The sequence below is a fragment of the Lupinus angustifolius genome, chromosome LG11, assembly GCF_001865875.1.
Source record: "Lupinus angustifolius cultivar Tanjil chromosome LG11, LupAngTanjil_v1.0, whole genome shotgun sequence".
In the NCBI taxonomy this organism is placed as follows: domain Eukaryota; kingdom Viridiplantae; phylum Streptophyta; class Magnoliopsida; order Fabales; family Fabaceae; genus Lupinus; species Lupinus angustifolius.
In genome coordinates this window covers 6,742,727-6,755,702 of record NC_032019.1, presented here as the reverse complement: position 1 = coordinate 6,755,702, position 12,976 = coordinate 6,742,727, and the positions used below count along the sequence as shown (strand labels likewise).

At 30.9% G+C, this 12,976-nt stretch overlaps 1 protein-coding gene across 1 annotated transcript; it reads right to left on the bottom strand.

The window, feature by feature from the left end:
• LOC109360095 lies at positions 9,992-11,569 on the bottom strand. The gene has a single exon (XM_019604830.1). The coding sequence runs from the start codon at positions 11,464-11,466 to the stop codon at positions 10,090-10,092; it is 1,377 nt and encodes a 458-aa protein (XP_019460375.1). The 5' UTR covers positions 11,467-11,569; the 3' UTR covers positions 9,992-10,089.

Here is a 12,976-nt window from a genome sequence, read left to right as displayed (position 1 = left end):
TATATATATATATATGCGTTCTAAGAATTTTTTATTGGAAATTCTTCAATAAATATTATATAAGTGACTAATATATGATAAGATGACAATGTAAAATAACTTTATATTGTCGAGACATATATTTTAAAAAAATCATATTCTTCTTCGTGACATTACTAAACTTTATTATTTATGTGTTAGTTATTATTAACGATACAATCAAGGATATATCCTTTATCTTTTAGGTAAGAAATTAATTTCTTTTGGAGTGTGTAACTACTATTCTTATCAAGTGTCACTCATAAAAATTGAATCATTGACTTTTTGATCATCATAAGATCTAGTTGAGTCTTGTACTAATAAACTAACATGTTATTAATAAACCATATGGAAAGATAGCTTTGTGTGTTATTGACTTTTACAAAGTAGACATTTGAGTAATTTATTAGAGCACAAGTTATGAATGTGGAGCATAAATAATTAGAATAAAAGTCCTATAGAAAATTTATTATTATTTCTTTTGTTTTTAATGTCACAATATTATTTTATTTTAAATGGTACATGATTGATTTCCCTTAAGCAATATCTTAGGTTCAAGTTTTGTGGATGAAAAAATATTCACTAGAAGAATTAGCCTCATATATTTGTGGGTATTTTCAGCTCGGACATGATTACTTCCAGTGCAAGGATATATGTGAGAAATAATTGTTTTTGGGGAGAAAATCCTTACTCTTAATTGCATCGAATCTCATGCAGAAATAGTTGTATATAAAGTGGCATAAGTTATTTCTTTGTGTGTATATAGTATAATTATCATATAATCATGGGAATCAGATCCGATTGAGAAATATATGGTTTGATTATAGAATCATAAAGAAGATAGGATTCTCGAGTAGTAGATAGATGGGATATGAATGGGACTGCAGCACCTGCTCATACAAAATATTCCACCTCACGTGACACGGAACCCCATCTCATCTCACTTTAAAAAAACATATCCAAATTTATTTGTAGGGTTTATGCTTTTCTTTCGAATAATTATCACTTATAATAATTAAATATTTTATATTTTGATTATATCATTAAACCAGTATTTTATTGATATTTGATAATTAGTTTTGTGACTAGAGATGAACTAATTGATAATATATTTGCAGATAGAATTTTTGATGAATTGAATTATTGTGACTACTTGGTACAAATAAGATTGAACTTAAATTTTTAAATTGTTATGCATTTAAATTGTATTCATATTTTCAGTGGTAAGTTCATGGAATTACTATATCTATATTAGTCTCAATTGTTATTATTTGTCAAACATAGAACTAATAATTTTGAAGTTATTCTAATTTCAGCCAAACTGTAATTCTAAATATCAACTACAATTCTAACTAATCAAAATTTTTATCTAGCTTATTATTAATAAAGAAGCTAGTTTAAGCTTATTAGCTATTGTCTAAAATAATTCCATAGTCATTTAATAAAATAAAGTGCTTATTTTGTTCTCTATTTTTTAATGTTCCTCAATTGCACTCTCCTAATGATATTACATGATTGCCATGAAATATGCTAAATCTTGTCGGCACTTTGCTTTTGTCTTCCATTTTTTCTTGTAAATTATTTCTTATCTTTTCTTCTTCATCTTTACCATTCAAGAATTCAGCTTGAATAAAAAAAACATTAATCACTGTCTAGCCATAAAAAATGCAGTTTCTACTGGTGAAAAGGGAGTTAATGACAATTTTGACACTTTTAGATGTGAATATAATATTGTTATGAAGGAAAAGTGAATTTAAATATTGTTAAAAAAGATAAAGGAATAAATTGATAATTTTTTTAAAGAATAAGCATAAAACTAAAATAAAAGAACAAAAATATTTTCGTGAAAACTATTTTATAATATTATCAAACACAATCTACATCAATTTCCAGCAAATTACAAATCACAAATTTTTCTGTTACTAACTTTTAACCTTCAACTAATTTTGAGCTTACAATGTCATACACAAACCACATGAAGAAATTCATACTTGACACGTTATTTTAATCTTATTGTTGATAAACAGTCGTAGAAACCGTGAAATTACACTCCCCTTTTGTAAATTGAAAAAAACGTATGCACCTAAAAGATTTGTAGAATATCATTAATTATTAATTATTTATTTTTAATTATTATTAACTCTTCAAAAAAATAACATAAATAAATAGTAAATAATATATCAATTTTATATAATTTTTCACATTAATAATATATATATATATATATATATATATTACACACTTCCAAATTTTCTATGTCTCTCCTTTCAATGAACGTTTCCAACCTCACAATGGGCACGCCAAAGTTAGCTTTTTCCCGTATATAGGTATATTCCAAATGAATGACAGCCCTGCATTTCGTCCAAAGTATAAAATAAAGATTTTCTTTAAAAAAAACAAGGAAAAGGAGTAATACTATATATTTTACTATATCCTGATATTAATTCTTCTACTCATAAGAATTTTTATGTGATATATATCACTTCTAAATAAATTATTAATAAATAAAGTATTATTTTGTTATATATATCACTTTTTTGTAGGTAAAATGATTAGTAGAAGAATATATATAAAGATAAAAACTTGTTTGGCTTATGCTATTTAATGCCCCTGCCAAATGTTGCTCGATGATGAATATGTGTTCGGTGTTCCAGTTTCATACTTGTGGTCAAGTCTATCTCAATTTCTGCATTGCATGAGTAATGAACACTTGTACTGAAAATAATATAGAAAGAAAGAAAGCCAGTAATAAATATAGCTGTAATGCATTACAGATGGCCAAGTGTTGCTAAATGCATGTAATTCCTCTATTCCTATTTATATATGTTGCCTTTCAAATTATAGTGCTTAAAAAAGTATATTTATTTGCATTAATTGTGTTGTGTTTTTTTTAATAATCATTTATTAAATTATGAGAAAAAATGTATGTGGTAATAGTTTTGAGTTCTATATTTTCTTGATTTTCCACGTGTATTTTTACATTGTAGGCAATAATATTTGAACCGAAAACATTTATATGTATGTGAGGCTAATTCTCTTAGCATATATTTTTTAATTCACAAGGCTCAAACCCGATATTTTGCTTAAGAGGAACAAACGTATATCACTTGAACCAACACTCATTGGTGAGTTCTATATATTATTACTACATTATTCACTATTCATATTTAATTTATTCTTTAAAAAATAATCAAATGAATTATAAATAATATAATGATAGGTATAAACTTATGCACTGGAAATGCATAAATATCACTATCTTTAATTATTATTTTCTCCTCAATGCCCATGAAAGAATATTAATGAGGTTAATTTGGATAGCAGACATTAACACTCTCTTCAACTTGTAAATAGTGTTTTTAATATTATTACAACAATTATAAACTTGTGAGACTGCTGTTTTAATTGGTACGGTATTGTTTGACAGTTTTGACTTTTGACTGATATGTGTTTTATTTTAATCATTGATACAAGGTTTAGTCAAACAAATTTTCAATTGACTAGTCAATACAGTATTGCTAACTATGCTTCTCAATTTCTACAAAATGAACAAATAAATAAAATGGAGGTAGCATTATCATTAATTATGAATATTAGTATTATTAATTAAACCAAAAAGTAATGATATGAATGAATAATGAATGATACATTAACTTGTGTATAAATAAATCTTTACAATGTTAAGACATGTATTTACATAATTAATTACATTATCTTTTAAATCAAGTTAATATATATATATATATATATATATATATATAAGGGTCAATATTACATTTGTGCGTAAGTATCTCTGTAAATGGTCATAGAGCCTTGAGTTCTGCTTTGATCATAGAGCCTTGAGTTCTGCTTTGGTCCTAGCAAGCCTCTCGAATTCTATTCATATAAACTTTTGTTTATTAAAACAAAATAGTACATTTGTGATCAATATTATGTAAATGGATCATTAATTCATTTATCAATTGATTAACAATCTATGCCTTCGTACCTTCCACATCTTTAGAAAAACATTAGGATCATGATGAACTAACCATTTTACATAAAATAGTTTAGAAACAATTTCCTTAGAGAAAGGGGAACAAGTCCAATCCTTGTTTATTGGCAACACCAAAAAATATTTTGGGAGCCAAAAGTAATATTTAGAACTTCAATGTTAATTATAACACAACGTGTGACAGATAGTCACACAAGTATATACACAATCTCATGTTCTTATGCTACTCTTATCGTATGTTAATAAAGGACAAGGAGATTTTCTGTTGCATTCACGTGTTGGACTGTGAACCATACAGTTCATATATAGCTTAAGTTTTATAGTTTGTCCGTGACTGATCATATATATATATATAGAGAGAGAGCAGTAGCTGCTTGTTATTACAAATTCAACTAGGGTTACCATACTTGTATCATCTATGCTTCAAACTTCAAAGAATGACTATGACATTGTTTTGTATTATAATCAATAGGAAAAGCTACGTGGATTCCAATAGGGGGAATTCAAAAAAAAATATAATCGCATACAAAGTTGTTGTTCAATGGGGGAATTTAATAGGAAAAGCTACGTGGATTCCATTTTATATTTACTTAATTGTCATTTTTGACTAGTATAAGATAAAACCAATTTGCAATGCCCTTGATTGACTTTGTTTTATAATTTCACTTGCAAGGATCTCTAGGTCTTTTAGGTATATAAAATAATAAGGACGAGCATGACCTAATTGTACTCATTTACTCGGTTTGACATGATCATGATCAACTCTGAATATGGTTGAGCTTCATTGAGTTTAGGATTGAGTTCAAGTTCAAAATCAGACTCCATCAATATTTAGGGTCGAGTATGGACAAACATGACTCAATCTAACTCATTTCATAGTCATTCATTCGTCATGTTTATATTTGTTAGGTATCAGTGACCTAGGAACACCTATCAATCACCGCTTCTTGAACCAAAACCCAACTGCTGGAAACAGCCCAGTTAATCGATTAAAAGCAAGATTTAATCGATTAACTATTGCACATAACAGAATGATCAGATAGGCAATTTGCACAGTAATTAAAACAGAATTGAACAAATATAATACATATATTTTTACGCACAATTATTAAGCATGACAGTAAACAAATATCCAGAATTTCAATTACATATTCAATTTATAATACCAAGAAACTTAAAGAAGATAAAGAGAGAAAGAACAGTGCACAAATGATTTTTATCCTGGTTCGCTTGTGGTCCGCTGCAAACTACATTCAGGGCTCCCCTTCTGGTTCAGAGAGATTTTCTTTCTTCACAATATTGAAATATGGATACAAATACCAATTCAATTACAAGCACATAGGACGCTCATTTCTTGAAATCTAGGATCTCTAAATCCTTGGTTTGACTATACCCTTTGCCTGAAAAAACCTTTCTCACAAAACAGCCTCATCCAAGATTCTTGTCCTCAAATCAAGACTTCTTAGCCTTGGTGAAGAACCTCAATCTCTGTGGTCATCTCACACCAATAGACAAATCCATAATACACAAAAAACACGTTAAACAATAAGGTATACTAAACATAATAATGCTTGGAATATAACATGAAAAAGACTCAAAGATTAACCCTTTTACTAACCACTTAAGCCATCAAGATTCAAATGAGTTAATCAAATATAGTATACATATAATTTCTCTCTAACAAAACAACATAATTTCTCTCTTCTCACGTATGCAATCTCTCTTTCAAAAATACAGTAAAACAAGTATGCAAAATGCTCTCTAAACAGTCCTATACAATAGAATGCAGTGCTATGATTATCTGAACGTTGCCTCTTATTTACAGCATAGAGAATAGGCAGTTACATTCGTTGCAAAACAGTTAAACCAGATTTCAGTTATAACAAATAACAGACTAGTTAATCGATTAAGACTCTTCGTTAATCGATTAACGAAGCAACAGAATGACACAAAATACAGTTCAAACAGAAAACACACATTTAATAGAAAAGCAGTTGCGTTAATAAGCAACAAAATGACACAGAATACAGTTCAAACAGAAGACATTTAATAGAAAAATAATTGCGTTAATCAATTAAGTTACCACGTTAATCGATTAGCTGGAACATTTATGCATATGTTTCAAAAGGTAAACTTCTCATATGTTATGCACAATATATATACATGTTCTACTAATAATATTATGTCTAATATGCACATATAACATGTATGATAGATGCATGAACATACAATTAACTAGATGATATGTTTCATGGATATGATATGACAATTAAGATGGCTTAAGAGACTAACACGTATGTTCACCTAACCTATACTCACTCACTATGACACGCATCCCAGACTACTTAGATTATAAACTCAAATTACGTCCTAATCTAAATATGACCAAATGAGCATAAGGCATGTTGATTGTTGAATCATCTTCGAGCTTTGATAAAATATTATCTTCATCAAAACATAGACAAAAATATGCTAGTGCTATCCTTGACACTTTGCACTTTCAATATTTATCTATTTAATTTTGTACATAGTTATGAATTTTTTTAAACTCAAAGTATCATTTATTCTCTAATTTTTTCTTTATTTATATATATATATATATATATAAATTATTGTTAAATTACACTGAGATGAATTTATGTAAAAAGTGCTTGCATTGTACTTAGCCAGGTCTAGAATAAGTTATGTTTAAAAGCTGACCTGATTAACATTTAGGATTAGATTAGCTTTCAGTCTAAGATCTGGTTCAAAAAATAATTCGACCATATTTATGGTCGAGTAAAGGACAACTATTACTCAATTTATGTTCGCCCCTATAAAATAGGATAGAGGGGAAGAATGTAAGATAAGAGTAGAATAAAATATAAGTAGGATAAGCATTATTTATCATATTTAGTTTCTTACGCACATGAGATAATGGTGTCATTGACATGGTGGTGGTGATGGTGGCAATGGTGTACGAATTTGAGGATATGAGAAGGAAACATGATACTATCATATTTTACTCAATTCTAATATACATCCTTCAATATGATAGAAAACACACTAAGTGGACAAATTATTATAAGTCAACAGAATAATGTCCTATTATGCTACCTTACCAAACTTTGAATTACAACAAGATATAATGGACTAATAACATATCATGTCTTTCTTATTTTATTCACTCACTAGTGGTTTGGATCTCTATACTAGTACATTATGACACAATAATAATGTTGACAATAAATTGGTCCAACTAAAATAATTTGATAAATTTGTTATTTTGGTTTGTTTTTATCATACCTAATATGATCGGGGGAAACATTATCTAATCATATTAAAATGTTATCCCACTATTGAGATTAAGCAATTATTTTTCAGTTATAATAAAATCAAAAGTTTGTGAAAATGTATTTTAAGCCTTTAAAGTGATGATTCAAGAATTCTATGCCACAATTTCTTTGGAAGATTATTACTATTATTATGTATGGCTCATAATCAACGAAATGGAACACGATTATGCTATGTGGGGATATACTGACTATATTCTCCAAAATACCCATTACATAGAATTATATTAGCACATTTAGTTGAAATAGATTCCTTTCTAGTGCTGGACTCTCCAGTACTGGGAATGTGAGAGGAGTTACTTTTTAAAAAATATTTAATTTAGAAAAAAAACAAAAATCTGGACCATTAAAATGTTATTTCTGTCATGTGTTACAATCTCAAGTATACACTGCCTCTCTAGTAATGGAGAGGAGCCCGACTCCATTTAGTTCGCCTGACCTACGATCATGTGGAGCGACACAACTGGTCTAAAGACTTAGATCTATATTCATGCATTGTATAGGCTTGCAATGGAGGATTGATATTCTACAAATAGAATATAGAAAATGATTATGGGCTTTTAGGGTTATGTGTTGAGTCCCAATAGGAGGCTATATGTATATATTTTTGCAAACTCTAAGTGTACTAGAGTTTTAGAGTTATATTTTGGGTCGAGACAAGAGGCTATATATACATATGTTCTCTAAACCCTAAGTGTGCTTGAATTGTGATTTAGAGAGTTCTAGGTGGCTTATAATTTTAATGTGTAATAATATATTGGTAGTTGCTCGATGCTCCTATATATAGACATACAATCATGTTATATTTCAAGTTATATGTAGGAAGTTGAATATTGCTATAAAAATATTGGGCTCGCTTTCACACGATCTAATATTATCTTGCTTGAGCTTCGGTTCATACAAAACTAGTGCATTGGAGTCCAGGCCTAATCAGAGTCAAAACTAAGACACATTTTGTATAATCTTGAGTTAGCAGAGAAAATGAGTAAAAAAAAACAAATCAACATAGTAAAAACCCTAAAATACATTATGTTAAGCATGTAGGACTCAAAGTGTAACACCTCAGTTCTACCTCAGTTCTGACATGCGATCTTCCAGACCCATGAATATATTGAGTGTGCCACCTACTAAACTTAAATACTCCATACAATATTTTATTCCCCTCCAATGAGAGTCTCCCGCGACTCGAACATGTGACCTTAGAAATAAATAGTCATTATATGATTAAGTTGCTACCATTAAGCTATTTTGTAACACCCCAATTCTGACATGCGACATCCCAGATATAAGCTTAAATACTTCCTGCAGTATTTTATTCCCCTCCAAGGGGAGCCTTCCTCAACTCGAACCCGTGATCTCAGGGATAAATAGTCACTATACTACTGAGTCGCTACCATTAAGCCCTTTTTTGTAACACTCTAGTCTTGACATGTGACCTTCCAGACTCATGAATATACTGAGTGTGTCACCCCAAACTTAAATATTTCCTGCAGTATTTTATTCCCCTCCAAAGGGAGCCTTCCATGACTCGAACTCGTGATCTCATGGATAAATAATCACTATACCACTGAGTCGTTAGCTTAATGGTAGCGACTCAGTGGTATAGTGACTATTTATCCCGAGGTAACGGGTTCGAGTCGTGGAAGGCTCCCCTTGGAGGGGAATAAAATACTGCAGTGAATATTTAAGCTTGAAGATGACACACTTAGTATATTCGTGGGCCTGAGAGATCGTATGTCATGACTGAATTGTTATGTAAAAGTATTGCTGCAATGCATTACAAGAATTCAAATATTGGAAAACAATCCCATGAAAAAAGAGGAATAACTAAAAAAATGCTTTACACTAAAAAAAATTCAACACTTCAGCCACTATTTTAGCTACCAAATAAAAAACAAACAAAAAGTTACAAACTAGAGTCCCTTCCTTATATGTTCTGGATTTATCCTTTACCGCAAGGATACTCTCTCCAATTAATGTAAGGGTATATCATCAAATTATTATCTTATGTCATGTAATTGTGGAAGAATGAATAAAGACAATACAGTTTATTAGTAGATTGATGCATATGAGATATGTGAAATTTAATTTATGACCCTTTTAATTTGTATGTCTCCCTCCTTCACATACTAGATGGGAGAAAAATGATATTAGATGATTCTAATCCAATTGTTACCAATGTAACTTTTTTTATTGATATATTGAAATTGAAACAAAATGGTGCTATGCGTGAAAGGTAAATCAGGTGACTCAAACTCCTTTAGCACAATTAAAACAGCATTTAGGAAGTATTTGATTCACCAATTTAATTAAATTTGTAAACTCCAAGTAAACGTTTCCAAACGTTAATAGTAAATCAGAAGAGTGAAACAAATCAATGTTAAAAGCTTCAATTTAAGCTTGTAATTGATTAAACAATCAACCAACATTCAAGTTCAATTTTTTTTGAAACTAGTCAAATACACATAATTACTAAGACTCACTTGATAATAAAGTGTTTCATCATAATATAAAACAATTTATCTCTTTAAATCCAAGACATAAGTCATAAAATAGAAAAAAATAAGACATATGTCAAACAAATAATTAGTAGATTTAAGAAAATAAGTTATCTCATTATATGAGAAAACTAATTATTCTTACTTAAATTTTTGTAGTTGCATACAGAAAATGAAAGTAATGTGAATGACCTTTTAGAAGTACCAACTTTTGTCATGCTGGCTTGTGATCTGGAAAAGAAAATATTCATATGGCTCTAGGAGGTTTTTCCAGCAATGCAGAGAGATATAACTCATCCTTTGATTTTGGTGAAATAGCCCATTTGTGCTTCTTGTACCTGAGTTGAAGAAACATGTACATATAGTCATCCAAATCCTTTCTGTTACAGAAAAATTTGTCTATCCATAAAAACCCTCCTGGCCTTAAAATTCTATCCCAATCATATAATATAAAGTCCAATAACAACAAATCTATCCAACCATCCATAAAACCAGTGCTATGAATCAAGTCCATAGTGTTATCAAAGAATGGCAATCTTTGATTTAATGTGACATATAAAGGAATCAAACCCCTAAGAGCTATCATTTCATTGAAAGGTGCCCCAAGGTTTATAGCAGTTGATACAATTGTCACATTTTGTTCCCTCATTCTTGCAGCAAATGTTCCTGTCCCAATGCTATAGTCTAGTCCAATTCTTATCTCACCTGGCTTAATTGCTAAAACATCTAAAATAATAAAATCTGTAGAAATTGAGCTATTAGAAACCCATTTCAGCTTTTCCTTTTCCATTTCAAAACAACCAGTACATTTTGAATAGCCCCTTTTTGGGTTCTTACTTGATAAGCACTCAAAATTTCTGCACTGGTAATTACCCCACCTCACATTTCTATGATCTGGTAATCTCCATAGTGACTCATTTATAGGGTAAGGTTTTTGATAAACCTTTGAGGCCCTTGTTAAACACCTCCTTCTAGGCAAGGGGTCACATCCATTAAGCATAAGTTTCTGAGCCAAATTCCAATCATCATCACAATATGAACCAATGTCATAGTCCATGTACTCTTCTAGTCTTTTCTTGTGCAAAACACATGCATGACCAATTGTGTTATAAACCTTATCTGTCCCATAGAGATTAACCTTACCAACTCTATTCTCTTTTGGGGTTATATACTTTCTGATCTCCTCTGTGATGAAAAAATTAATCAAAGGATCCTCCTTCACTGTGTTGTTCTTTCCTTCAATCTTCGGAAGCCGAATCAGTCTCAAAGCCACATTAGCACTATGAAGTGGCCTAACTATTTCTTCATCTAAAAACTTATTGTCCAAGCTGCCCTTGTTTTTCTCCATTTCTTCAACTTTTGACTCAAGCTTGGCCTGCAAAGTTTCCAATCTATCCAATACTTCTCCAACTCGATCCGAAAGCGCCTTCGCATCAAAATCACCATAAACATCCTTGACAGTGTAGAAATGTTGGCATATATCTTCATTATGTAGGAAAAAACCAGCAGAGTAGAATTTAGTTAGACTTAAAATGCTTACTAATATGACCAACCCTCCCAAAATAATCTGAAGCCAACCCATTATTCTTGCCACTTTACATTTGGGAAGGCATGATCTCCCCATATTGGAACACTCTTCTAAATATGTGAAATTATAGGATGAACAAATTAAGGGAAATATATTAAAAATGCTAGATTCAAGTCATACTATAAAAAATACACAAACAATTGCTCTACCTATGGTGTCAAAAAAATTGTTGAACAATTGCAATTGGCTATGGTTACACACTTAGCCATGTATTTTCAATTGAAATGAAGAAAGAAGAGACCCCATTATGATTCATGAACTTGATACATATATTATACAATGCTTAAAGTCAACTGCACTATATTACTATGAACTGGTAGCACATGATTGTAGAGAAAATCTATGCAAGAAAAATAATTGAAATTGACCCAATCCAGCTTTAGCGGTAGACATTCTTAGACTGCAAGCAACATCCCACATGGAAATTGTCCAGGCACAAACTATAAGAACATTTAAGTAGAAATCAATTAATAATGGTTTGTGACTTTAAGCTTGTTGTGCATATTTTTATTTACTTTAGAAAATAGATATGTTTCCACACAAGAAAATTGTTCAGTCCAACTATATCATAATAAAGATATGAACCAACCCATTTAAAGAGGCCTAGAACCATGTGCCCAAATGTAAATCAGGACGACCTATTTGAATCCCAATCCAATCCTCCATCACTAACCCAAACCAGAAGTGGCCAGTCCAAAGGGACATGACAAGAATGGTAAAAAAAATTCTCTGGCACCAGAAAGACAAATTATTGTTTTTGCATGTGTATTAAAGCATAAAATTGTCATCTTATTAGTTCTAAAGCCAGCATAAAACTGTACATAATATTAGTTTTTTTTATGTATTTGTCTCCTACTACTGAAGAGAATTATAACTATAATCTATTGCTATGGATGTTAATCCTAGAGACCACATAACTTATAAATAATAGAAAATTTAACTAACATATGAGTATCATTTGGAAAAAAAAATTGTACACAATTTATAATACAAAAGAAGTGAGATTTGATGTAAGTACTTAAATTTGACATATGATGTTAATGAATCCTAAGTCAATAGCACTGTTCTTTATCAGAACACAAAGATACGGACTATGAGGGATCAGATGTTGATGAAGGGGTAGGAAGTGGTCGTCAAGGTGATAGGAGGAAGCAAGAGAGTCGGGCCCGCCGGTGGAGGTACCTGAAAAGGTTCTCCGACGATCAAGTCAGTATATGAGCTAGAGAGAATGAGTGATAGGAATAATATTAGAGAATCAAGGAGTTGAGATTAAGATATTTCCTGTTGGTGGATATCCCTATTTATAGGAGTGAGAGTTGACATTGGGTTCTTGGCTGGTGGTGCGACGCGTGGCCGACCAAAGGTGTTGTCGGGAGTTGCTTTTCCCGTGTCAGGCGGTCTGTTAGGATCGTACACTGTGCCATTCTTGTCTTCTAGCCTGTGGTTGGTTTGGTACCCGTTCTGCAACCCGTCTGTCGTGCTGGCAGGTAGGTTGGTGGAGTACGGAAAGCATGTTGTCCCTTGGGTCAACTTTGGTGGTCCCAAC

Bases quoted from the DNA above. Each gene is read 5' to 3' on its own strand.
- LOC109360095 (XM_019604830.1), bottom strand. From the start codon at position 11,466: ATGGGGAGATCATGCCTTCCCAAATGTAAAGTGGCAAGAATAATGGGT.